This window comes from Penicillium atrosanguineum (genome assembly GCF_028827265.1).
Source record: "Penicillium atrosanguineum strain IBT 20685 chromosome Unknown utg000006l_segment0_segment0, whole genome shotgun sequence".
Classification (NCBI taxonomy): Eukaryota; Fungi; Ascomycota; class Eurotiomycetes; order Eurotiales; family Aspergillaceae; genus Penicillium; species Penicillium atrosanguineum.
The window spans coordinates 1,514,843-1,538,281 of NW_026623138.1; the positions used below are offsets into that span (position 1 = coordinate 1,514,843).

General features: G+C 49.0%; 10 protein-coding genes across 10 annotated transcripts; 5 read left to right on the plus strand and 5 right to left on the minus strand.

Moving 5' to 3' along the window:
* Positions 1-772: 772 nt before the first annotated feature.
* N7443_007709 (uncharacterized protein) lies at positions 773-2,048 on the plus strand (the record flags this gene model as incomplete). Its single annotated transcript, XM_056887765.1, has 3 exons — positions 773-1,786; positions 1,842-1,974; positions 2,023-2,048. 3 exons carry the CDS (start codon positions 773-775, stop codon positions 2,046-2,048), a joined length of 1,173 nt encoding a protein of 390 aa, XP_056739456.1.
* A 950-nt stretch (positions 2,049-2,998) lies between these two features.
* Positions 2,999-4,457, minus strand: N7443_007710 (uncharacterized protein; the record flags this gene model as incomplete). Its single annotated transcript, XM_056887766.1, has 8 exons — positions 2,999-3,288; positions 3,349-3,426; positions 3,474-3,664; positions 3,723-3,819; positions 3,897-3,987; positions 4,056-4,160; positions 4,213-4,278; positions 4,341-4,457. The coding sequence occupies 8 exons, from the start codon at positions 4,455-4,457 to the stop codon at positions 2,999-3,001; spliced, it is 1,035 nt and encodes a 344-aa protein (XP_056739457.1).
* A 1,326-nt stretch (positions 4,458-5,783) lies between these two features.
* N7443_007711 (FAD-dependent oxidoreductase) lies at positions 5,784-7,414 on the plus strand (the record flags this gene model as incomplete). Its single annotated transcript, XM_056887767.1, has 4 exons — positions 5,784-6,091; positions 6,197-6,465; positions 6,522-6,892; positions 6,947-7,414. 4 exons carry the CDS (start codon positions 5,784-5,786, stop codon positions 7,412-7,414), a joined length of 1,416 nt encoding a protein of 471 aa, XP_056739458.1.
* Positions 7,415-7,863: 449 nt separating this feature from the next.
* Positions 7,864-9,761, minus strand: N7443_007712 (fungal specific transcription factor domain-containing protein; the record flags this gene model as incomplete). The annotated part of the gene is made up of 5 exons (XM_056887768.1): positions 7,864-8,404; positions 8,457-8,813; positions 8,867-9,025; positions 9,075-9,226; positions 9,276-9,761. 5 exons carry the CDS (start codon positions 9,759-9,761, stop codon positions 7,864-7,866), a joined length of 1,695 nt encoding a protein of 564 aa, XP_056739459.1.
* A 1,009-nt stretch (positions 9,762-10,770) lies between these two features.
* On the minus strand, positions 10,771-11,593 carry N7443_007713 (SDR family NAD(P)-dependent oxidoreductase; the record flags this gene model as incomplete). Its single annotated transcript, XM_056887769.1, has 2 exons — positions 10,771-10,960; positions 11,019-11,593. The coding sequence occupies 2 exons, from the start codon at positions 11,591-11,593 to the stop codon at positions 10,771-10,773; spliced, it is 765 nt and encodes a 254-aa protein (XP_056739460.1).
* A 2,113-nt stretch (positions 11,594-13,706) lies between these two features.
* N7443_007714 (alpha/beta hydrolase) lies at positions 13,707-14,950 on the plus strand (the record flags this gene model as incomplete). The annotated part of the gene is made up of 2 exons (XM_056887770.1): positions 13,707-14,017; positions 14,068-14,950. The coding sequence occupies 2 exons, from the start codon at positions 13,707-13,709 to the stop codon at positions 14,948-14,950; spliced, it is 1,194 nt and encodes a 397-aa protein (XP_056739461.1).
* Positions 14,951-15,449: 499 nt separating this feature from the next.
* Positions 15,450-15,827, minus strand: N7443_007715 (uncharacterized protein; the record flags this gene model as incomplete). Its single annotated transcript, XM_056887771.1, has 1 exon — positions 15,450-15,827. The coding sequence occupies one exon, from the start codon at positions 15,825-15,827 to the stop codon at positions 15,450-15,452; it is 378 nt and encodes a 125-aa protein (XP_056739462.1).
* Positions 15,828-16,327: 500 nt separating this feature from the next.
* N7443_007716 (uncharacterized protein) lies at positions 16,328-17,892 on the minus strand (the record flags this gene model as incomplete). Its single annotated transcript, XM_056887772.1, has 4 exons — positions 16,328-16,660; positions 16,714-17,076; positions 17,129-17,720; positions 17,768-17,892. 4 exons carry the CDS (start codon positions 17,890-17,892, stop codon positions 16,328-16,330), a joined length of 1,413 nt encoding a protein of 470 aa, XP_056739463.1.
* A 1,880-nt stretch (positions 17,893-19,772) lies between these two features.
* N7443_007717 (uncharacterized protein) lies at positions 19,773-21,479 on the plus strand (the record flags this gene model as incomplete). Its single annotated transcript, XM_056887773.1, has 1 exon — positions 19,773-21,479. The coding sequence occupies one exon, from the start codon at positions 19,773-19,775 to the stop codon at positions 21,477-21,479; it is 1,707 nt and encodes a 568-aa protein (XP_056739464.1).
* Positions 21,480-22,531: 1,052 nt separating this feature from the next.
* On the plus strand, positions 22,532-23,216 carry N7443_007718 (glycoside hydrolase family 11 protein; the record flags this gene model as incomplete). The annotated part of the gene is made up of 2 exons (XM_056887774.1): positions 22,532-22,761; positions 22,811-23,216. The coding sequence occupies 2 exons, from the start codon at positions 22,532-22,534 to the stop codon at positions 23,214-23,216; spliced, it is 636 nt and encodes a 211-aa protein (XP_056739465.1).
* Positions 23,217-23,439: the final 223 nt, after the last annotated feature.

Below are 23,439 nucleotides of genomic sequence, written 5' to 3' on the forward strand. Positions count from 1 at the left end.
GGCTGCCAAAGTCTGTGGGGCCCTGATAAGGGTCGGGTACACATGAGTTGTACATACACTAGGGCCGAGGGTCTGGGTCTGGGTCTGGGTCTGGGTCTGGGTCTCCTGATCCAGGAACAAATGATGTCTGCATATGCTCGGCATGGAAATTACAGAGTCAGTCCGGAGATGGCGAAGTGAACTCATTGGTGGGAGAGGGGTCGAAACCAGAGGCACAGCGACAGGAAGAGACCAGACACGGCCAACCAGAGTTGCTCGATTCATCGCGCCAACAGTCTGCGAGTCCCGTGAGGAGACCTGGCGCTGTGACAGGCTGGACGGTGGGGTAGTGCGACTCACAAGGACTTATGCTTCTGCCTGTCCCACTACGTGCCCACAAGTACCACTAAGTAGATCCCAAAATGGCAGCCTAAAACACTTGGCTTTTGTTTAGTTCGATCGACGTGCGGACCCTGCGGATTTTCATGGCTGTGTTGGTCTTTTTTCTTTTTTGATTTGCTTTGATTTTTTATTACTCAATCAGAGGCTACTTATGTAGCCTGCCATGTGCCCGGATGTTCCATATTTATTCCTCGTTCGCTTCCTTTGATCTCTCTCAAGTTGTTATCCTTCCCCAGCGCACCATGCGCTATCCGTCTCGATAAACGCACCAATTCCTCACCTCCATGACCTCCAAGGCAGCAATTACAGCCTCTTCCCTCAATCGGTGAACCCGCAGCGCGGGATATACCTGTCCAGATCTACAACACAAGGAGACGAAAACCACCTCGCAATGTACCCATCCAGGCCTCTACCCCATCTCCGACTCCTTATTCTCGCATTGATCACTATAGTGGGGGCGAATCCAGCGTCCGAATGGGGCCCCACAGTATCACGAGTGTACGACACAACCGACAAAATTCCACTCCCAAACCAAGGCCACCTCCAAGTCCACGACCCAAACATCATCCTGCACAATGGCAGCTACTACCTCTTCAAAGGCGGCCCCAGCGTGCCCATATTCAAGGCAACCAACATGACCGGTCCCTGGTCTAAAATCGGCACCGTTCTCGACGGCGACAGCATCATTCACACAGGAAATCGTTCGCGACCTTGGGCACCTACGACAATCGCGCGCGACGGCACGTTTTACTGCTATTACACGCTAAGCACGCACGGCTCGCGTAAAAGCGCCATCGGAGTCGCCACTACAACCACGCTAGACGGGAGCCCATGGACGGACCACGGGGCTGTCATCCACACAGGCGACGGGGAGGGTTCGAAAGTGTGGCCGTTTACGATTACGAATGCGATTGATGCGTCCTTCATTACGGATAACTCAACGGGGAAGTCGTATCTCAATTACGGGAGTTTCTGGCATGATATTTGGCAGCTTCCGCTCTCGGATGATTTGCTGTCGATTGAGGATCCTGGGGATCCGGATGCGATGCAGTTGACTTTTCTTCCACATGAGCGGGTCAAGCCGCAGGAGGGATCGTGGATGAGTTATCGGGATGGGTATTATTATGTTTGGTTTAGTCACGGGAAGTGCTGTAAGTTCACGGAGGGATTCCCTGTGCGCGGGATGGAGTATAGTATTCGGGTTGGAAGGTCGAAGAATGTGCGTGGGCCGTTTGTGGATAAGGACGGTCAAATGCTGCTTGATGGGGGTGGGTCGATTGTGTATGCGTCGAATCATGGGAAGGTGTATGCGCCCGGTGGGATTGGTGTTTTGGATGGGAATGAGACGACGCCGGATATTCTTTATTATCACTATTTGAATACGTCGATTGGGTTTTTTGATAGTGTTTGTGTTCCCTGATCAGATTCTGGAGTTTGGCTGTACTGACTTTTGATGGCAGGATGCTCATTTGGGCTGGAATTTGCTCAATTACTCGGATGGGTGGCCATTTGTTGTTGATGGTATACTTATGTCGGCGGATTCGGGCACCATGGCGTATCTCCCGAATTGCTTCTATCTGACGATCGTGATGTGTAGGTTGGATTTCCTGGGATATTCAAGATCTCTGCTAACTGGCCTAGTTTCATGGCTGTACATATGGTCATAGCGGATGCCCTGGCATGGCATCATCCACTGCTTCCCCTCTCTTTTTAGCGATTGCACCATAAAGCTCATAGAGATGGCGTTTTGCTTTTAGACACCGGGTCATTTTCTTTAGCGTGCGGTTTTCTGGGTAGTATGTTTCATTTTGCATGGCGATCTGATAACTCCGCATTTATACCTGCAATATTCAAGAATGTTGCATCCAATCACCGAATCACGTAACTCTTCCAATGGACTCGGTGGCACCGCGTGATGACCCGTCTTATTCAATGAGGCTATTACCGATGTGGTTTGCTGGGATGAGGAGTGGACATGCAAGTAGAACAGGGACCAGAGCCAAGACATGAAAACATGGCGAGACACTCAATTCGGGTATAAAGCTTCAAGCCACCATGCTGCTTCTGGGTCACGGCCGTTTTGGATCTTCTCAATTGCCATATGACCGGCTCGTAGTAGCCGTCGATTACGCGGGGGTCTTTACAATCGGGAAGATTACTCCCAGAGTGAGATTGAGGGGATTTCCGGTTATTGGCGGGGGAAGTTGAATCGGTCGGGAATGATGTGGCTTAGTCTGAGAAAAACGAGTGTAGGTGGCGTGGACCCGGGCGACTTCCATTTCTCCACCGGGTTCCTGGTGACGAAGCTGGGATGACATGGTGGCGGTGTTAGTCTCATTTAACCAGAAGTAGTCGAGGGAGAAGATGAGAGTGAATGTGATCGAGATCTTCCGAGGCGGCGTTGGACGGGAGAATTATTTCCGTTCTGATTCTTGCCTTTCTGTAAAGAGGAAGGAATAGCAATGTTGGTGGGTATTGTCCATGTAAGTCACTCGTCTGGATACCGGATTTTTATCCAGGTCTACAAAGTCCTCCCCTCATGAGATTTATGAAATGGAATTCAAAATTGACATAAAGAGCTAGCAAGCCCGAGGGCCGTGACTATACCTCTATACCTTCATCCCATGTGATTTGTAAGAATGATGCGCTCTTGGCTCTCGTTTACACTTTCCTCCAGTATAGACGTCCCCATCCCCAAATGTCCCTTTTTCCTGCTGCGTTTGATCTCACCAGCACTGACTTCCCCGAGCTCATGTGGTGTGTTGCCGGTTGATTCGGTGTCTTTCGAGTTTATACTTGACCCGAAACGGCGGAAGAATGGGAGTGGTTTCAGAGATGAGAGAGAGCCGGCGACGAGACCTAGATTGAACTCGATGACCATCCAGTATAGAGACGATGCTGAATCGACTGTGATTGAGTGTTGTTAGCGAATGATGAAGGACAGGTGTTTGAGGTAAGTTTTCGTACAGGTCAGATCCGTAGTCCCTTTGCGCAGATAATCTAGCGTGCTGAAGCGAACGACGGGGGCAATACAGGCGATTATACCTGAAGTTGAAATCAGTATTGAAACCTGTTGGAAAATTTATACAGACCTGTTCCGAAAATTGCCATCAAGGCAGCGATTTTCCTCGTTGGCATCTGCAAGCCGTACAGAATTGGCACGGGCGCAAGCAGCATGATTATATCGGCGACAAAAATGAGCACCGCTTGGTATAACACGATTTGGAACAGCTTGAACTGAGAGTAACAAGTCGCGTTTTTGATTGTCAAGTCAAATGCAGCCCTGTCATACTCCTGGTTAATAGACGTCGGTAGACACTGCTTGGGTATTGTGCATGTACCTTGGAGGATCACACTGGAAAGCCAGAACCAGAGATCCGGATACCGAGAATAGAACTTGGAAGACCATCAAGCCCGCCGTAAGCCATTTAATCCAGGCTAATTGGGTGGTGATGTGGTCAGCGTCAGGTCATAGTCAGGGTCTGCAGATCTTGCCGAATCTTTGGCAAACGTACACTTTACGAAGATCCGTCGTAGGAACAACAGCAAGCTCATCTTCACCGATAGCGAGGCGTAGAGATAGATGCACATCGCCGCATAATAGAGCTATTAGAGAATCCCAGCTCAGCGACATGTTTCGGTAAATCGAAATGGAGAGGCTGTTTTGATTCTACCTTTAGCCAGGTTGCTCGATCTTCGGCAGACACGTTCTCAAAGTGTCGGCCTTCTCCATAATAGACGACAGCAACCCCTAGCCCGTTGAAACATTGCGTCACAACCTAGTGATCTACGTTAGTCTTCTCGGCGATGAAAAAAGGGATCGGGACATACCAGCGCGATGCAAACGGCAATATCATCCAACCCAAATAGCTTGATAATGACCGCTCTTGTGTAAAGCTGTAGGGGTATTAGGCTGGCCGGGATTCCGACGTTAACACGCGCTCCAGGCGGAAACTCACTCTCAAGCTGACGACAATCAGGGACAGAAGTGACGAGCTAATAATCAAACCATAAGTGAGCGACTGTATATGTTGCTCATCTGCTGTCAGGCTAAGCTCAGCCGCTGAAGTAGACATGGCTCTCAAGAAGATTGGGGATATCTCTGCATAGTGGTCGCGCCGGAGATATGAAGTGGGTGAAATGCGGACCTTTAATCCGTAAACCGAACGCAGTGTGATTCCTCTGTACGGAGTACAGGGAGTGAAAAAAAAAGGACATAGTTGATTGATCTCTCCAAAAGTTTCAAGTACTTTTGGACACTAATCGCAGGCCGCATATCCAGGCCAATGAATTGAGTTGTCAACACGTTCCAGACCGTTGACAGTTGCCTATCCTCATTTGGTCCATGAATGAACTAAATGCGGGCGAAGTGCGATTGGAAACACAGCCGTACTTTGGGTGAGTGTCACTATCCAGGTTGAGTATAGTAGAGAACTAGATGACGTGAATGGGGTCCTGTCCGTCCACCAAATGCCACCAGACGGGATGGCGCCCCCACTGTCCAGTGCCTATTGGCTGGGAGCTGAAGGATTCAAGGAATGCTCGACTTTGCGAAACCGTTTCAAGGAGCTGCATAAACGAAGAATTGAATTATCGCAGTAGCTGCATATTAAGCAGTCTCTGATCTGAGCTATCGAGTGGCAAGTCCGGTGACAAGGATGAGACTAAAGAAATGATCAGTGTTGTCGAAATTGTACCTTCGACCCCTGGAAATCACGACGTGGCTACAGGATGGCGGAGAGATTGTTAAATAAAAATAAATACGAAAAGCTGAGACCAATCCAAGAGCCGAGAATCTCCGGAGTCTCCAGCCTGTCTGTGGCAGGCCAGGCTTACTCCGCAGCGTGCACAAATCCCCTTCGGGTGGGTGGGGCTAACTGCTAGTCCATCTTGTCACTTTTTGGCCAGACCTTTAGTATGATCATATTGCTACATAGAGACAGGTTCAAGTGATAAGATATCACATTTTCTCGACTGAAACAGAAGGTCCATGGTATAAGCGTCCATTTTCTCCTCTGTGGGTCAAGATGATGATCGTATCTGAGAAGTACTTTTGCAAACTGTCCCTGACAATCAAGAAGAATGACCGCCTATTGATTCACCAGTTCAAACGCGATGCGTAAAATAGTAATAGTACTAGTATGCTGAGATACCATTCTCTAGGTTTGCTAGATTTTAAAGACCGGCCACAGTCAACTATATCTGACTGGTGAGGCTGAGTAGGAAAGGCGTCCGACCCTGTTGGGCCCCGTGCGGGAGATAAGGGGAGGGGTTTAAGATGTTATAAATTACTATTATTCCTTTTCGACCGGGTGATCGAAGCTATCAACTTATCCGCACGTGTGAACTACGGGTCACTTTTTCACCTCTGACACCTCGTTAACAAACATACTATCAACTCGATGGCTTCGTCCAATCAAAACACGGATCAGTTCAAGGTCCTCATAGCTGGTGGCAGTCTTGTGGGTCTTGGTCTGGCCCTAGCTTTCGAGCGCGCTGGAATTGATTACGAGCTTTTTGAGAAGGGGGGCTTCGCACCGCAGCTGGGGGCCTCTATCGGATTTCACCCGCACACCATACGGATTCTAGAGCAGCTGGGGGTATGGGAAGACATTGAGAGGCAGGTTAAACCATTGAAGCACCGAAAGCATTATGATGAAAACGGGAACTGCTTCGAGGATTCACATGTGCTAGTCAATATCGAGGAAATGTAGGTCTATATTCAAATGGACAACGTGGTGGAGCGTCCATAACCAGCAATGAGGCATTCAAGAGATTGACGCTGATATTTTGCCCTTTTCGGAATCATTTATAGTCTTCAACGTCCAATTGTCTTCATGGAGCGATGTAAGGCTCTGGAAGTCCTGCATAGCCATGTGAAAGAAAAGTCAAAGCTGCATCCTCAAACTGCTGTCGTTGAATATGAAGAAACTGCGGAAGGTATTATTCTGACTACTGAAAATGGCGCGCGGCACCATGGCCATATTCTCATCGGCGCGGATGGAATTCACAGCAAAGTCCGACAGCTTATGGCTGATAATATTGGTGTGACGAATCCAAACCTCGCTAGAAAGATCAACGAAGGTTTGTCTGATCTGAATCAACTAGGTTTTAAGCCCGGCTGACTGAATATAATGGAGCCTTCACTAGCGAGTACAACTGCATCTTTGCGGTTTCCCAGAATGAGAAATTCTTACCTGATGGCATGGTTCACAATGTGTACTACAATGACTACTCTGCAATTGCGGCTGCTGGTGTGACTGGCCTTGTGTTTTGGTTTCTTTTTGTCAAAGAATCCAAACTCACGAGAACGCCCAAGTGCCCGCAGTTCACAGATGAGGATGCAAAGACATATATCCAGAAGTATGGAAACTCTTTAGTAGGCCCAGGGTATACCGTGAAAGATCTCTGGGAATCTCGAGTTACGGCCACAATGGTACCTCTGGAGGAAGGTATCATCCCACAGTGGTGTCACAACAGGGTGGTTCTGATGGGCGATTCCGTTCATAAGGTTTGGATTTCTTTGATTGGCCAAAAAATGAACTAACATTTTTCATCTCCACAGGCTACTGTCAACCCTGGCTTGGGTGGTAACACAGCCTATGAAGGTATTGCTCGTTTCACCAATGGTCTCATACCTTTGTTGAAAGAAAACCCAACACCATCCGTTGAGCAGTTGACCGAGGTTTTCAACAAGTATATTACCGGGCAAGCCCCTCGAGCCAGAAGAGTCGTTGATATTTCCGGCTCAATTACGCGTTATGAAGCCCAAGATACATGGTTCCTCAAATTCGCAGCTCGTCACATTGTTCCATGGTTTAGTGACAGAATCAAGGCCAAATTATATGCCAGTTTCTCGAAAGGTGGTCCTTGGTTAGAATATCTCCCATTACCCGCTCGGGATATCGATATTGGAACAGCTGCCGAGGAACCCATCCAGAGCATTGCTCCAAGGCTGATTGCAGGCACGATCATTTTGGGAGCTGCTGCTATTATCTGGCAGACACGCCGAGGGCCATTAGCCTCTCTTTAGATCCGGCGGCCATTCACGGTTACGGTGTACATAATATCGATCCGTTTGCTCAGATCCCTATTTCTTCCAACAATATTTATTTCCCATAATTGGAAAGGAGACCCTTCCCTCCGCGAGACTCGCGGTGTGTTTCGCAGCCCACACCCAGAACGACGTTAATGCGCACGAAGATATGGCGTATGTAATCTTTCCCTTCAAATAGAACATTTTGAATTCTACAAAGACTGTTTCATGTAAAATACCCCTTTTGAACTATTTTATACGAAAATCGTATACACTCCTATCCTCTACGCCCGAACATCCGTCTCTCGCAGTACATATTTGCGAAATGGTAGAATCCCTGCGCACTATAGCACCGAGACTACATCTGCGACTGACTATAAAAATAAATATACAGCTACAAAGGCATACTGAACAATACTGAAAGTCTGACGCTTAGCTATGGGGGCCTATTCAGCGATACGCAACGCGTCCCACTTCTCTAAGAAACTGTCAAGCTCCGCTTCGTCATTCGTCTTCGACCTAAGATAGATCGCAAAATTAGGGTACAGGCTGCTTATGTCCTCTTCTCTCCTAGAGGTCCATTTGCCCTCAAGGTCTGAGAACAAGGCATCTGTTTCGGGAGGAAGCGTGACATCTAACTCTTTTGCCGCCATTTGGATAGCGCGCAACATTGCCTTACATAAAGGCCAGCGCCGTGCAGCGGCCTTGGAGGCGATACAGAGATTGATAAAAGCTTTCTGGCTCTCGGGATTGTCGAGGTCTTCTAGAAGAGTGCTCTCTGCCATGGAGAACGATTGGACGTCTCCAGCTGTTACTCGGTCGTATCCCCATGAGGCCCGCTGTATCTCTGCCAAACTTGCGATTTTCCTGGCCGCCGTGAGCCTTAATTTTTTCACAGACTGATAGGTTCTAGGGTCCAAGTCTTCTTGAATAGCCTTTTTCTCCACATAGCCATTGGTACTCATGATAATCTGGTTCCAGTACATGCTAGATACAGTGTAAGCACCGAGATTAGATTACAAGGGGGATAGTAACATACTGGAGACCCAGTGCATGAGGTGTAGTGTTGTTTTCCTCTCTCATGCAATCGTCAAGTTTCGCCTTCCATGCTTCTAGACGAGCATGTAGTTCGTCCGTGGCGTCTTGCACTTCAGAAAATGACATATTTTCCAGATGATTAGACCCTTGAAAAAGCGGCGATGATGATTCGAAGGTGATTATATTGAGATCAGCAAGAGCCTTAACCGTGAAGGCTGTATGAGCAGGGACACCGCCGACTAGAGATGGATACGGAATCCAAATGTCACTGGAATCGCTTCGAAGACTCGAGTCCATTCCATATGGTGTTTTTGGAGCTCGGATCAATGGTCGTTTGTGAAATATAAGGGATGTCGCCCTGTGCCTTATGGTCAGTAAGCGTGAACAGCAGACTGAACTTGGACGGCTAACGCTGTAATGTTGTAGAGGCCCCAGACTGCGAGATTCACAACCTCTGGTGCGTACGCCGACTCTTTTCTTAAATCATGTTGCTCGATTAGGTCGTCCGCTACAAAGGCCAGTTGGCCTTGATAGAGCCACCCACGTCGGTCCTTGCCATTCATACAAGCACTGCAAGACATTAGCCGAATGGTTCCTTATCGTGAGCAGAGTCACGTACGTTGAAAAGAGGACACATAGGCCTTGAATCGTAGTTAAAGTCACCTGGCCATCTTCTTTCTCATAAAGATCTTTGGCCTCATTATAGAAATGCTGGCCTCTAGAAGTCAAGTCTCCCGGGTTAGCAAACGCTTCAGGATAATCTGAATAGGCCTAAATAAATTAGTTCAAATCAATTATTTTAATCGCGGTAGGAGCATACGCAAGCATCTGCCAAAATGGCATTGACAAGGAAAGGCGAACAGTACAGAGCATTCTCTGGATCTCCGGACTGCATGTCTTTTATAAATCGATCGCGGTCCATGTAGTTGAAGTATGGATGATACCATGTGAACCAGAGCGAAACCAGGTGGGACACGAATTCATCGTCATCCGACACTTTGGTCCAAGGCCTAGCTGGAACTTTCCACAGCGGATCATCAGAGAGTGTTCTCACATCCATGACGCTGCGCCGCGTTTGAGCTCCGGATCCCCGCATGATTCGAGCGAAATCCATCAATTCAGGCGTCTTTTCAATTTCATCATGCATCTTCTTGTCCATGTAGTCTTTAATTTCATCTAGTGGTGCGTTACTGCGAATGAGATTGAGTAGTTGAATGACTTGACGGTTGCTGGAACCGCGGAGGTTGCTGACAAGTTGCAGTAGGAGCTCGCGGTCGTCCTCGAGACTGTCTATTTTGCGCTTCATAATGATTCGGCGCCTTTTATCTGAGTTCTCATCGAAGACACATTCCGTACGTCTCTTGGTACAGGCTTCGCAAGGTCGAACGCCATCGCACTAAATCGCTATTGCTTAGAAATTGTGTAAATGGGCAGGAGATTGGTAGCCATGGTATACCTTTGACTTGCGGGCTTTGCAGCCAGTACAAGCAAGTGATATGTTTTCTCTCTTCGGTAGCTTCATATCTGGATTTCTGCTGGGTCCTGCCGGATCGGGAGCCAATTGCTGTAATGACGTCGAGTCCATTGCCAAAGGATGAGCCTGTATTAAAGCTATGGCGATTGAATGGAGCCTTGGTGGCAGAGGCGCAAAACTAACAAAAGTCGACTCTCACTTGATGAGAAACAGCGAGAAGAGAATCATGATTTTGCCCGGCGAACGCTGTGACCGAAATAAACTCCTACCCTATGGATCAGTTTACGGCAGCGCATTGGTCATTGCCTCGGGCCCGATAGCTAAATAGCTTTGCTTGAAACCCACATAGGAACCCCCTTTAAACCCGCCGGGACTTGTCTCCGACCATTCATGTTCCCGGAATTTAGCCAAATCAGGTCTAGATGCTACGTTTTGCAAGCCTGGTCAAACATCGCCAAAGCGGTATGTAAGGCTGCGCAATCAAGTAATTGCCGTTATGATGCGCGAGGTGATTGGTTAGTTAGTGTGGGGTTCGCACTCAAGCAACGGGGCAATAACGTATGAAAGTGGAAATACAGAGCAAGGGCTAATTATAGGAGGCATGAATGGGAAACGTGGATGAGAGATGAGAACAATTTTGGCCTACTAGGCTATGTCCTTTACAGCAACAGCACTTTTTTTTTACATAAGAGGTCAATGAAACCTAGAACGATGGAAAAAAAATTAAATTAAATTCAGCAATCAAGTCGGAAGGGCGTGGAATTAAGCCTGATTTTGAATCTGACTGTAAAACAAGACTGGGCAGGCCTATTCACCAGGTAGCTTAATCATGAGCTGACCATTACGGATCCCACCCACCGTCGACACTATACACCTGCCCAGTTGTATACGACGCCGCATCGCTCAGCAAGAACACTACTGTGTGCGCTACTTCATCGGGCGTGCCAACGCGTGGAATGACCGTATCGGGAACGGCAGGCCCGCCTTGGATAACAGCCGCCTGATCAAGCATCGGGGTCTGGATCGAACCACTATACATCAAATCAGCAATTCCTTCTTTAATGCCAAACAAACAGGACTAAGACCCACGGCGCAACAGAATTAACCCGAATATACGGCCCAACCTCCTTCGCAACAGATCGTGTCAACCCAATAACCCCATGCTTTGTCGTCGAATATGCCGTATGTAGCGGGAACCCACGCAAACCCTGAATACTTGACGCCGTCACAATACTTCCAATTCCTCCGGGCGCAGACGCCATGATTGCCTTTACCTCTGCACGAAGACAAAACATCATGCCGGACAAGTTAACTCGAACTAGCATGTCCCACTCATCATCTTCCAGGTCGATGAACTTGCCCACGCCGTGGTTCTTCCCGATAGCACCAGCCATATTCGCCGCGCCGTCGAGTTTGCCAAAATGCGAGACTGTAGTCTTGATCCAGTCGTTCACGGCAGATGACGAGCCGATATCTACGACTGTCGATAGAATAGAAGCATGTGTGTCGGAATTGGTGATTGTGCGTACGGCATTGTTGAGTGTCTTTTCGGATATGTCTGCTAGGGAGAGACGTGCGCCGTAGGCGTGAAGCTGCTTTGCAACGGCTAAGCCGATGCCACCGAGGCCCGTTACAACGTAGACTTTGTCTTTAAAGGAGTCCATTATTGATGTCGCTGTGTATGTGTGGGTAGGAGGAGGGAAAGTACACTCTACGCGAGGTCGCCGGTTCTCAGTTAAATTCTTTCCGGTGACGTGTGTTGCAAAATGAGATTGTGGAGCGAACCGGGAATTTTGCGCTACAGTTACTTAATGATATCCCTAGAGCGGATAAATTGCGGTGGCTTCGACAGGCGGATGCGACTTGCCCTTGCGGGGTTTCTCCACTTTCGTGGGGGTAATCTACTACATTAACTTACGGAGTATACCAAGGGCCCTTTTGGTCCCTTTCATCACCCAGGTCATCTCTATAGGTTCAAGAACTCAATTACCGTTTGAAATTGAATATTCTGAAGCTGGACAGCTGTCTTAGATTTTGGGGAATTGCCTTGGGGGTTCAATGATACATAGCGAGCTATTCAAGTAGAGCTTTGATCGTAGTCTCAAGGTATCCCGAATCAACCTCATAGCGGCCTCTCCGTACCTGAGAATTCATATAGAAATTGACATTACCACTTTATATTTTTCCAACTGGCACTTCATCGGAACAGCTCACCAAGATTTCGGGCGAATCCCTGTGAGAAACGTGCAATGAAGCCTTCACATTTTCTCTCACCACCATAATGTATGAAGCCGATGACGTAAGACTCAATGTGTCACCTTCACCCCATCTGATAACCGATGGAGAGACACATAAAGATCACGAGCTCCTAGGCTTCGAATCTGTGGCGCTCACTACGACCGGAATGTAAAGACAGTCTACTAGGCTAGAGTTTCTACATTGACTACAGATTGTTCAATGCTTCTTTACCCTCATAATCTAGTATCGCCTATTTCATTCAGCTGCTACCTCTATCTAGAGAAACATAAGTTAATTGCAGGCTTTTCTGTGGATCCACCTCGCTTTTTGAACAGCAAAGGTCTCATTCAAGGATCTCAATGCCTGTTACTGCGATGTTTCGCCCCTGACTGATTACGCTGTAATCTGTACATATCGTCCAATCATATACATTCTGCGTGGGAAAAAGGAGATAAGAAAGGCGGTATCTGCTAGGTCGTTGTTCACTACGAAGGTCATTCAGGTTGCCTCTTACCGATCATCTCTCTGAAGATGAGAACTCATGTTCGATTGAGCTTCAACCTGATTCTCAAGAGAAAATTCGCTTTCGGGCCCAGTCCCTACTTCGAAAACCGCCAAAATGACACAAAGTTAGCTTCCCTAAGGAGCTTAGAATGTCTCAACCGGCAAAATGTTAAATTGGGTCTTGATCGGCGGCATGCTCGTGGGCCCGGCCGCGTTAAGCCCAGACCGATGGGGGGGGGGGGGGTCAATGCACAAGACGAAAATTGTCAGCACCGAAAAATAATTGGGGTTGTCCGGCTCCCATGAGGGTACACTGGGTCAGAATTTGAAATCATTGCCTAAAAGGTGGAGAGGTCACTTCTGATGCTGAGGGCTGTCCTGGGCTATCGAATCTACTCGGTAGTCTTGAATAGCATTCCGAGGGTCGCAGAGTCCCCGGTATTGGCTTCAGGGCTAATCCCTCCACATGATCTAATCACCAATTCCGCACAACGAGTAAACGAATTGCTTCGCAAGGCTTCCATTAAATCAAAAAAAATTGCCATGGAGGGCGCGAATTAGCATCCGCGATCATGCGTGGAGTAGGCGCGGCCTTTAATCCGGCTTCCTCAATAGTGGGATTGGCGACGATCGGTGATCGTTAACGACCATTCGTTCTTCCGCTTCTCACACACCAATCATGAACACTCTTTAATTCTCTCATTCACCCCTGCAGATTTAGGCTGGCGACTATCTTGTCCTAAAATTCAGCGAGGAGCGTCGGCGCCAGTCTTTGGTCTTTGATCGGCTTCATCCACTTCTCCAACACCCAATCATGTTAATGAACACGGGCTATTGACAAATTTGTAGATGTACCATGAACCACCTATGCAGGAACGGTCGACAGCGCCAAGCTAAGGATGAGTCCTTTGTGAGAAGCAAGGTTGCGCTCGCGTTATACTTCGGATATAAAGCATGTAGCTCGCACATTCTCATGCCCAGGAACGGACCGCGTGCAAGCTGTGTCACTCTCTTCACGGCAAGATGCTTCAAAAAATGGGACTCTGCGCCTTAATGGTCAGCGCTGTCTCGGCGAAAACGTGCTACAACATGACCATCCCCATCACTGCTACCGCTGAAAATGCGAATTTCGGTGGTGTTGAAACTCCTCAGAGCAACATGGATGTCACCGCGTTCATTTTGGACGCTAGTCGACAGGGTGGCAGCGGCACTGAAGACTTTTTGACCGGCTCTAAAAATGTCTCTGGTCGGTATGAAATTTCGGCTCGGTATTGCATGCCGAGTACCGCTAGCGGCAACGCGCCTACTCTTCAGATCCTGACCCATGGCATGGGCTTTGACAAGTCGTGAGTTCACATATTAAGATTTATATGAACCACGTATTAAATAAGGGTAGCTACTGGGAACTGCCTTACAACAATTACAACTACTCCTATGTCGACTATGCCCTCTCCCGCGGCTACCATACTTTTGCCTTCGACCGTCTGGGCATTGGCATGTCGTCCCACGGCGATGCGAAGGAAGAGATCCAACTTCCTCTGGAGCTTGAGTCGCTCGTCCAGCTGACCAAAATGCTACGGAATGGCGCTATTCATGCAGGCCACGGCTATGGCCACTCTCACCAAAAGCCCGGCAAGATCGTGCATGTCGGCCACTCCTTCGGGTCTATCCTGACCTACGGCCTCTCTGCCACTTATCCCGACCTCTCTGATGCAATTGTCCTGACAGGCTACTCAATGAACAGTACCTTCATGCCCATGTTTATGGCAGGGGCCAACCTCCAGCAGGCCCGTTTGAACCAATCTCCAGGTGCCTTCTCCAACTCCGGCCAGAACTACACCTCAGGATATCTGACGAACGCGGATATGGGCAACAATCATTACATGTTCCTTTACCCAGGCAACTTTGATACCAAGCTCCTCGAATATGCGGAGAAGAACAAGCAACCTCTTACCGTTGGTGAGCTCTTGACAGTTAGCAGTGTTCCCCCATCCAGCAAGTTCACCGGCCCCGTTCTCATTGCCACCGGCTCCAACGATGTACCTTTCTGTGGAGGTGACTGTCTCAACACTGGTGGCACCCATATTTCCATCCCCGCCGCTGCGAAGCCCGCATTCCCCTCTTCCAGGGCATTCTCCGTTGTGATTCAACCCGACACAGCCCACGGCCTCAACTTACATTACAACGCCACCGCTGGCTACAAGGAGATTGCGGACTTCTTGCATAAAAATGGCTTGATCAAGGAGAGTGAGGGAGTGAAGGTAGAGATATCGGTATAAATATTTCTTGGATTGGGAATCTTCGCAGTGATTATAGGTTTAAATAGGCCTTTCACGGTTACGAACTATGTTCACCACACAGCTGCAGAATAAAAACTTTTAATACGTCGATTGAATCACCTAAGAATTTGAACCTTGGATCGAGTCCTGTGCCAGGACCCGCAGGTAAGAAACAGCCCCCTCAGGTGGGCACTTGGCCCCATCTTCAACCTGAACATCAACCCACTCTATGCAGGGGTAAGCTTACGTCGGGCACCGTCCGAACCCAAAGCATGAGAGGATTAAGTCTCATCGCCTTAGAGTGAAAGATTTATCCTGAACTGGCTCCCATGGTCTGCCACGTAAATAATCAATGCAATTTTCAGCTCCGATACATCGACACACCGCTCATCCAAAACCCACACACCTTGAAACCCAATGGGTATCAAACACAGATAAAACCAGAGACCAGGAATTAAACAGCCCGAAAAGCCCCCCACAACATCAGAAACCACACCATTCACATCAAAATGCCACTGAGAACAAGTCCACCAAGTAACAATAACCAAGTCCTTTTCTCCACGACCTCCCGTCCCGCCCCACTGGCATCACCACCATATTCAACATGCTCCGCATTCAAACAATACTGTACCTGCTGCGCCGCCTTCGTTGAAGTAGAATTGCAAACAGCAGTACACGGCTTTGGATTCGAGTATGTCCACATTCGACCACTGGCGCAACAGTCGTCTAGGATCGAGTACATATCTTTATAATGGTTCGCCGTTTGGTAGAGCGGGACAGCGGTGTAGTCTTTCAGGTTGCCCATGGATGGGAAGGCATCGCGAGAGTAATAGCATTCGGCGGGTTGTGTGAAGTTTGTGCTGTTGCTCACGTCCATTTTGAGGCGATTAGGCGCGGAACCGTGCTGTAGAACAGTATTGAATTGGAAGACGGCCAGCTGTACTCCTGGGCGCAAAGGGTGAAGGAAAGCGTAATCTCGGGGTTAAGATGATCTGATCTCCTTTCAATCTCGGAAGCCCGAACGAGGTGCTCGAACTCACTATTTAAGGACCCTCGAACCCCTCAAACCCTGAGGCTCCGCTAAGACGCTATGGGAGCAATATCTTCCTAATAGGGCTGGCCTCCGCAAAATCTGGCTGACGGTGGCTTCAGCCACAGTTTCATCAGCTGGTCAATATTGGGGCCGATCTTAATGCACACCTTTCAAGTTTGGGGATTCCTTCTTCGATCATGCCGTCACTAACAAGGTGATACAATGCGCCAAGGGGGCTGAAATCTTGTCCGATGCAAATTGCAAAGGCTTACAGGAGACTGTCAGTGATACGATCTAAATGTATTTTAAACGCTAAATACGAGGCTCAGGCATGAGATATGCGGCTATAGCTTCCCCACCGCATTGTTCCGTCTCCACATCTTCTTGCGACGTTCGTGGCCGGCGTTGAAGTCATCGACCCATTTCTCTTCAAAAGGAGGGAGCGGGCGTCCGATACCATTCTGCGGCTCGCCGGCGAGTAGGCGCATGGCCTCGAAGTAGGCCTTGAACTCCGGGTTGATGACTGTGAACGCAGGCCCATCGCCTCTCTCTGCGATGCGATCTGTTTCCCACTTCTCTTGCTCGGAGACACTGGGGAGAGTGGCTTTGCCTGCTAGCACGCGTGCGGCGGCCACGGCTTGCCACTCGAAGACTTTGAAGGTGAGACCAGCTCCGACCTGTTAAGCTCGTTAGCGTCGTTTCGGTTGGAAGTTTGTGGCATGTGACATACAGCTCCGACAAACACTAAGGTGGGATCGTGGCGGTAGAATGTATGCTGATACAGATCCGGGACACGGTTATTGCGCGTTTGCACTGCAGGCAGGAAAGGAAGTGTCCAGGTGAATCCGGTTCCGAAGAGAATGTTATCCACGCCAGTCTCGGATGTACCATCTTCGAAGTGAATCGATCGATCCTCGACACCGATATGCAAGATCGGTCCCCGTTCTTGAATCATCGGGTGCTGGAATGCATCGTTGCCGAAAAACACGTTATAGCGACCGCGGGTCACGCAGTGAATCGGGGATTTAGCGGTGCCAACCAGGCTCACTGCTGTGTCCGCAGCCGATACTGATGCTCCGACTGTCACGACTTTCTGCGGAGAATTAATATAGGTCGAACATTAATTATAGCGAGTGTAGACATACCTTGCCACGGTACTTCTCCGGTCCGCGGTAATGCTTGGTGTGTTCGATGCTGCCCGGATACCGCTCCGCAAACTCTTTCAACCCGGGTATGGCAGGGATATATGGCACTGCATAGTGACCAGAGGCAACCACAAGTGCATCGAAAGTCTCGGACCACCAATAGTCAGATTGGCTATCATTGAGGCTTTCTGTGCGTCGAAGAGTGAGGACCCATTTTTGGCTGGCCGCGTCTTTGATTGCCCGTTCAACAGTGGTATTGTACTGCACAAGATCTGCGTTACCCTTTTTTGTGAACAGGTCCTCAATATACTGTCTCATGACAGAATGATGCCGGAACGGCGTATCCTCGCCATGGCGCTCGATTGACCACTGCGACCGAACTGTGGGAATTTTCTCCTGAGAGTACTCCATGGCACCTGCATCCACGTTCGTCTCCAGCCCAGGATAGACCGGTGAATCAGTAAAACGATCCTGGCCCACTACCGGTGTACGGCATGGAAGCTGCTCAGGGATCTTCAATGGCACATCTGCTGTGCGTGCTGCTAGACCATCAAGGTCGAACTTTTGCGGCGGCGCATCATCTCTTGAGACCCTGTAGTCGTTAGAAGCTATACGACGATGGGACTTGTGGGAACATACCAGCATCCACCGGCCTTCTCTTGTCTTTCAAAGACACGAACATTGAACACCCTCTCCTGCATCAATGCGTCGACGGCAATGGCTCCTGAAGGCCCAGCGCCAATAACGGCGACGCTCTTAGCCATGGTTTAGATACTTATGCAAACTGTAAACCCGACACTTTGGAATATACGTCGAAATAACGCTGTCGCTCGACTTCTTCGCAACAACACGCAAGTTCTCTCGGCCGAACTTGGGGAATTGCCTTATCTGGGATTTTCTGGTTAGACTTCGTCACGCCATTAAGGCTTCTCTTGCGCAAGTACAGATGACGCCAACCAATGGAGTTTAGCTTACACAAGGTTTCACGTGTTCGGAGTCTGGTATGCAGGCGTTCAGTGTCCAATGCGCAATGTTAATTTCTGGGATTGATTTTTCCCCAATGCCCCGGATTGTCATATGCCGAATTTCGGCTTCTGGTCTGCAAAAATCTTTTTTTTGTTCCTGGCGCCGCCGAACCCGTGCATTTGATTGGATACGTACTTGTGGGTCGCAACAGGAACCGCCACCCGTTAAGTGGTAGTTAATATGTGGCAATTTTTATAGCCTTGAGGCGGAGACTAAGTGACCAAGAGATGCCTCTAATCAGTCTCGAAGTAATCTCAGTGAGCCTGACTGTGGTTCTGCTCCCCGAATGGCCGGGTAAAAACCTCATATCGGGGCAGGTTTTCACTAGAAGTTCGATCCAGCTCTAGAGGGTACTGGGGTGCTATTGGCCAAGGTCGTAGGTTCTTCTGTTTGTGATATTGGAGGTATCGAAACTCGATAACCCCCTTCGAGAACACAACTAGTTGCACAGTTTCCATCCTTTCTGATTAACACATCTGCCACTGCACTTTCAAACAACCGTCCTCCGCTATCACGAGTCTTTCCAAGATTTTCAATATGATCATCTATAGAATTACCTTTACGTTCTCGGGTGAGAGTGAAGAGCAGTCTTTCGAGTGCGACGAAAACACCCATCTTTTGGATACAGCTGAAGAATATGACCTAGACGCTACCTATGATGATGAGACGCAGTCTCTGCCACTTATTCAACAATATTGGTTAATGCTCAAGGTTTTTGTCTAGCAATTGTCATCGAATCATTCCTCTAAGGATGCAGGATTCCTTGAGACCGGCTTATCGGAACCTTTCTATGTGTCAGTGACTTTTCAACCCGCTAGCAATACAAAGTGCTTCTATTTGAAAGAACAAATTCTGTTCTTTCTAATCACGGAGTTGGAACTCGCCATAGATCGTATAGAAAAGAGATTGAAATGTTACTGGAGAAGAAGCTATGACCTAAGATTGGCGACATCTTTCAATAATTTCTTGTGTGGCTAGAAGCATGTAGACCTACGATTTTGATAACCACGCTTTTAGCCTTGCCGAAGCTTATGCGACCTAGTTTGTTCCATACGTACTTTGTGGTGCTGGTGACGAGAAATGGGGCATTCTGGGATTGTAGCAAGATGAAGACAACACCTAAGTGCATGAGCTGGAACGGGCTCTGAGAAACATATTCACAAGAAGAACAAAGAAATCACCAGGCTTCCCTTCACAATACCTTGTCTAAGGGTTTCGAGGTGAATTATTCCCAGGACAGGGACCGCTATATCCATGGGACCGTGGGGATGGGGGGTGGAACCAGACTTAGTCCCATGGTAGCACCATGCGGATGTCCAACGGTAACTTTTTTAGAGCAATTAGAAGATGTAGCCTATCTAAAAGCCATATAAATTAGTCTATTAATAAGAAATTGATCCAGATTGGAATCGATAGCAGCCAATCATATCGGTATGAGGCCGACCAATCAGCGTTTGTCGTTGACTATGAACACGTTGATCGATTCTACCTGTTTTCCGCACGCGGCAAAGTTGCCTAGAGTGAAGGTAGCCGTCTCAAGCTTAGCTTAATTTAAACCATCCATATCAACCCAAAAGACGTCGTACCTCAATAAAAATCTGCACTGCATCAAGCAAATATGCCCGGCCCTACTGCTAATGCTCTTCGCTCATACTTGGCCTACAAACCCGAGGCTCTCAATTTTGGGACAAGCGGCCGCCGTGGCTTAGTGATTCACTTGACTCAACTGGAAATCTACACGAATGTCTTCGCGGAAGTTCGTTATCTCCAGTCTCTTCAGCCCTCCGAGGGCGGCATTCAGGCCGGCGACGACTTCTATTATGCGCACGATCTCCGCCCCAGCTCCACCAAGGTTGAGAATGGTCGCGGCGGCCTCTGCCAGGCAGTCAAGAAGGCCTTAGAGGATGCGAACATGCATCCCATCAATCTAGGCGCGATACCTACGCCTGCACTCACCTATTTTGCCCTTCAAAACGGCAAGGGCAGCATCATGGTCACGGGAAGTCACATTCCTTTCGACCGCAACGGCTACAAGCTCAATACATCAAAAGGGGAGTTGTTAAAAAAACACGAACAGCCCATTAACAATGCTGTGTCAAACACTCGCGAGGAGCTTCTTAACAAGCCCTACGACAAATCTCTATTTGACAATCAGGGCATGTTTCGTAATGGGCTACCCGACATTCTGCCTGCCGTGTCTGAAGGAAAAACAGCCTACATCCAGCGCTACCTGGATTTCTTCGAGGGCCTAACGCTCCAGGGCATGAAGCTCCTCGTCTACCAGCATTCTGCCGTGGGCAGGGATCTTATGGTTGAACTTCTCCAGATGCTTGGCGCTGACGTGACTCCTGCCGGCCGCAGCGAGACTTTCGTGCCGATTGATACCGAAGCCATTGACCAGGACCAGCTCAACACTATCCAGACTATCTGCAATAGAACCGGAAAGACCTTCGACGCAGTGGTGTCGAGCGACGGTGACAGCGACCGTCCGCTCCTCCTTGCTCCCGAAGGAGACAAGCTCCGCTTCTTTAGCGGGGACCTGCTAGGCATGATTGTCGCTGAATACCTGCGTGCTGATGCCGTCGTCGTCCCGATCAGCACTAATGATGGTATCGATCGCGGCCGCTTAGCCCATATCACCGAGCCGAAGACGAAGATTGGCAGTCCTTATGTAATCTCTGGTATGCAGCACGCGGTCTCTAAAGGACGCCATAGTGTCTGCGGCTGGGAAGCCAATGGTGGTTTTCTCACTGGATCCAATATCGAACACAACAGCAAGATACTCAGTGCGCTTCCTACGCGCGATGCAGTGCTGCCTCTGCTCTGTGCTTTGTTCGCGGCGCGCAACAAACATTTCACGCTACCGGAACTGTTTACTACACTACCCGACCGTTTCAGCCGCGCCGCGTTGATTCGCAATTTCCCTCGCCCGACGAGCATGAAGATCATGGAGCGCTATTCACCTCCTGAGACTATCATGCAGGAGATCTTATACGAGACCGATGAGACCATCGCCTTTGACCCCAATCACGCTACTCTTCAAGTAACGAAGCTCCATGCCCAGCAACTTGGCCAGCTCCGTCAAGAATTGCATAGTATATTCTCTGCCGAGGCTGGATTTTCTTCGATCTCCCGGATAAATTTCACCGACGGAGTCCGCATGATCTTTGCCAATGGCGATGTCGCTCACATCCGTCCATCTGGCAACGCAGATGAGCTTCGTATCTACTCTGTCTCCAGTAGCCAGGAGCGTGTCGATGCCATCATCTGCCTGGGTATCGCGGAACCGGATGGCCTCCTAAGGCGCTTGGAACGCATGGTATAAGCTACTAGTAGACTTCTTAGAAGCATAAACTCTAGATATAGGGCTATTTGGTTCCCGGCTTAATAGCTTGTGGATACGGCAAATGTTCAAAGTCGCAACCGCATCTCACGCCGCAAATGGCCCTGACGCACACCAAGGAAAAGTGTACATAACTGAGACTAGGGATGGTTTGAGTAGATTGCTACCGAATATCAATGTTAGGAACGCAAGGCCAAGTCGCGTTTGGTATCCCCGCCCATCCCTCCACCCTCCCGTTTTCGTGCCCACCAATATGGTATCCCTTTTTATAAACGAGGTGCAGGGCCCCTTTTTGGTGTACCCATGTAGAGTTCTTAGACCGATGGCATTTATGGTCCGTGCCAAGCTTCGTCTTGCTCGTCTCCATCACCTGCACCTCAAGCTGCTCGGCCTCCTCCCAGTGCCCTTTAAGCTCCGAAGTACCTGGCCAATGAGAGCAGTACTTGCCCCGAATTTTGGCCAGTGTTTCTCGCAGCGTCAATTCAGCCTTCGGCTTGCTACAAGAAGCAAAGAAACATGACACTCCAGTATATACGTGTTGTGTGAACGAGGAACTGTGTTCATTCGGTGGATCAGCGAGTACATAATCATGAACATGACTTCTGAGCCAGCAAAGTTTCTGCGGGGAACCGCTGAAGAATCCCCACTACCCCGCCTCCACACTGTTTACTTTTAACCCAAATGTTACCCAACTACGGCCCTTTTAGCCACCTGCGGTCCTTTTAGCCAACTGCGGTCCTTTTAGCCAAGTGCAGTCTTTTTAGCCAAGCGCAGTGCCGAGATTGGTGGCTGCACCGGAAACCCATAACTATAGAGCTGTCTCTGGAAATAGGCTCAAGCTCGTTCAACCACCAAAGGTGATGCGGCAAAATGCACATAACCGAGCCGCTTCGTCGTGTAGGGAAAAAGGATAAATAGTCAATTTCGCAGAATATAAATAGAGGTAGAACAGGCTCGAAGCAACATTAACCAGCACAGGCTTCTCTTCCAGCTACACACATCCATTCACTAGCATTCAACTCTCTTCAATTATCATGAAGGTCACTGCAGCTTTTGCAGGCCTCTTGGCCACGGCATTCGCCGCCCCTGCCCCCGAACCTGTTCTAGTATCGCGAAGTGCTGGTATTAACTACGTCCAGAACTACAACGGCAACCTTGGTGACTTCACCTACGACGAGAGTGCCGGAACATTTTCCATGTACTGGGAGAATGGAGTCAGCTCCGATTTCGTCGTTGGTCTGGGCTGGAGCACTGGCACCTCTAAGTGGGTGACTATATTCTTTAAAATAAGTCTAGGATCTAACGTTTATCAGCTCTATCACCTACTCTGCCGACTACAGCGCTTCTGGCTCTGGCTCCTACCTCGCTGTGTACGGCTGGGTCAACTCTCCTCAGGCTGAATACTACATCGTCGAGGACTACGGCGATTACAACCCTTGCAGCTCGGCCACAAGCCTTGGTACCGTGTCCTCTGATGGAGGCACCTACCAAGTCTGCACCGACACTCGGACCAACGAGCCGTCGATCACAGGAACAAGCACGTTCACGCAGTACTTCTCCGTTCGAGAGAACACGCGCACATCTGGAACGGTGACTGTCGCCAACCATTTTAACTTCTGGGCGCAGCATGGGTTCGGCAACAGCAACTTCAATTTTCAGGTCGTAGCGGTGGAGGCATTCAGCGGTGCTGGCAGCGCCAGTGTCACGATCTCTTCTTAAGAGATGAGGGCCTTGGTAGTCGAAAGACTTGAAAGCTGAGCTCTCTTTCAGGTGATGTGATGATAGGATTGGGGGTTTAACGGTTCCATCGAGGTTGTATATAGTGTGGCGGGGCGGAGCTGTCGGCGACTACGTTTTCAACTCGCACATACAATTAACTCTCGTCTCCTCCCTCTTGCTTTTTCTCGCTTCTTATTCTACCCCGCGACAATATATTACCACG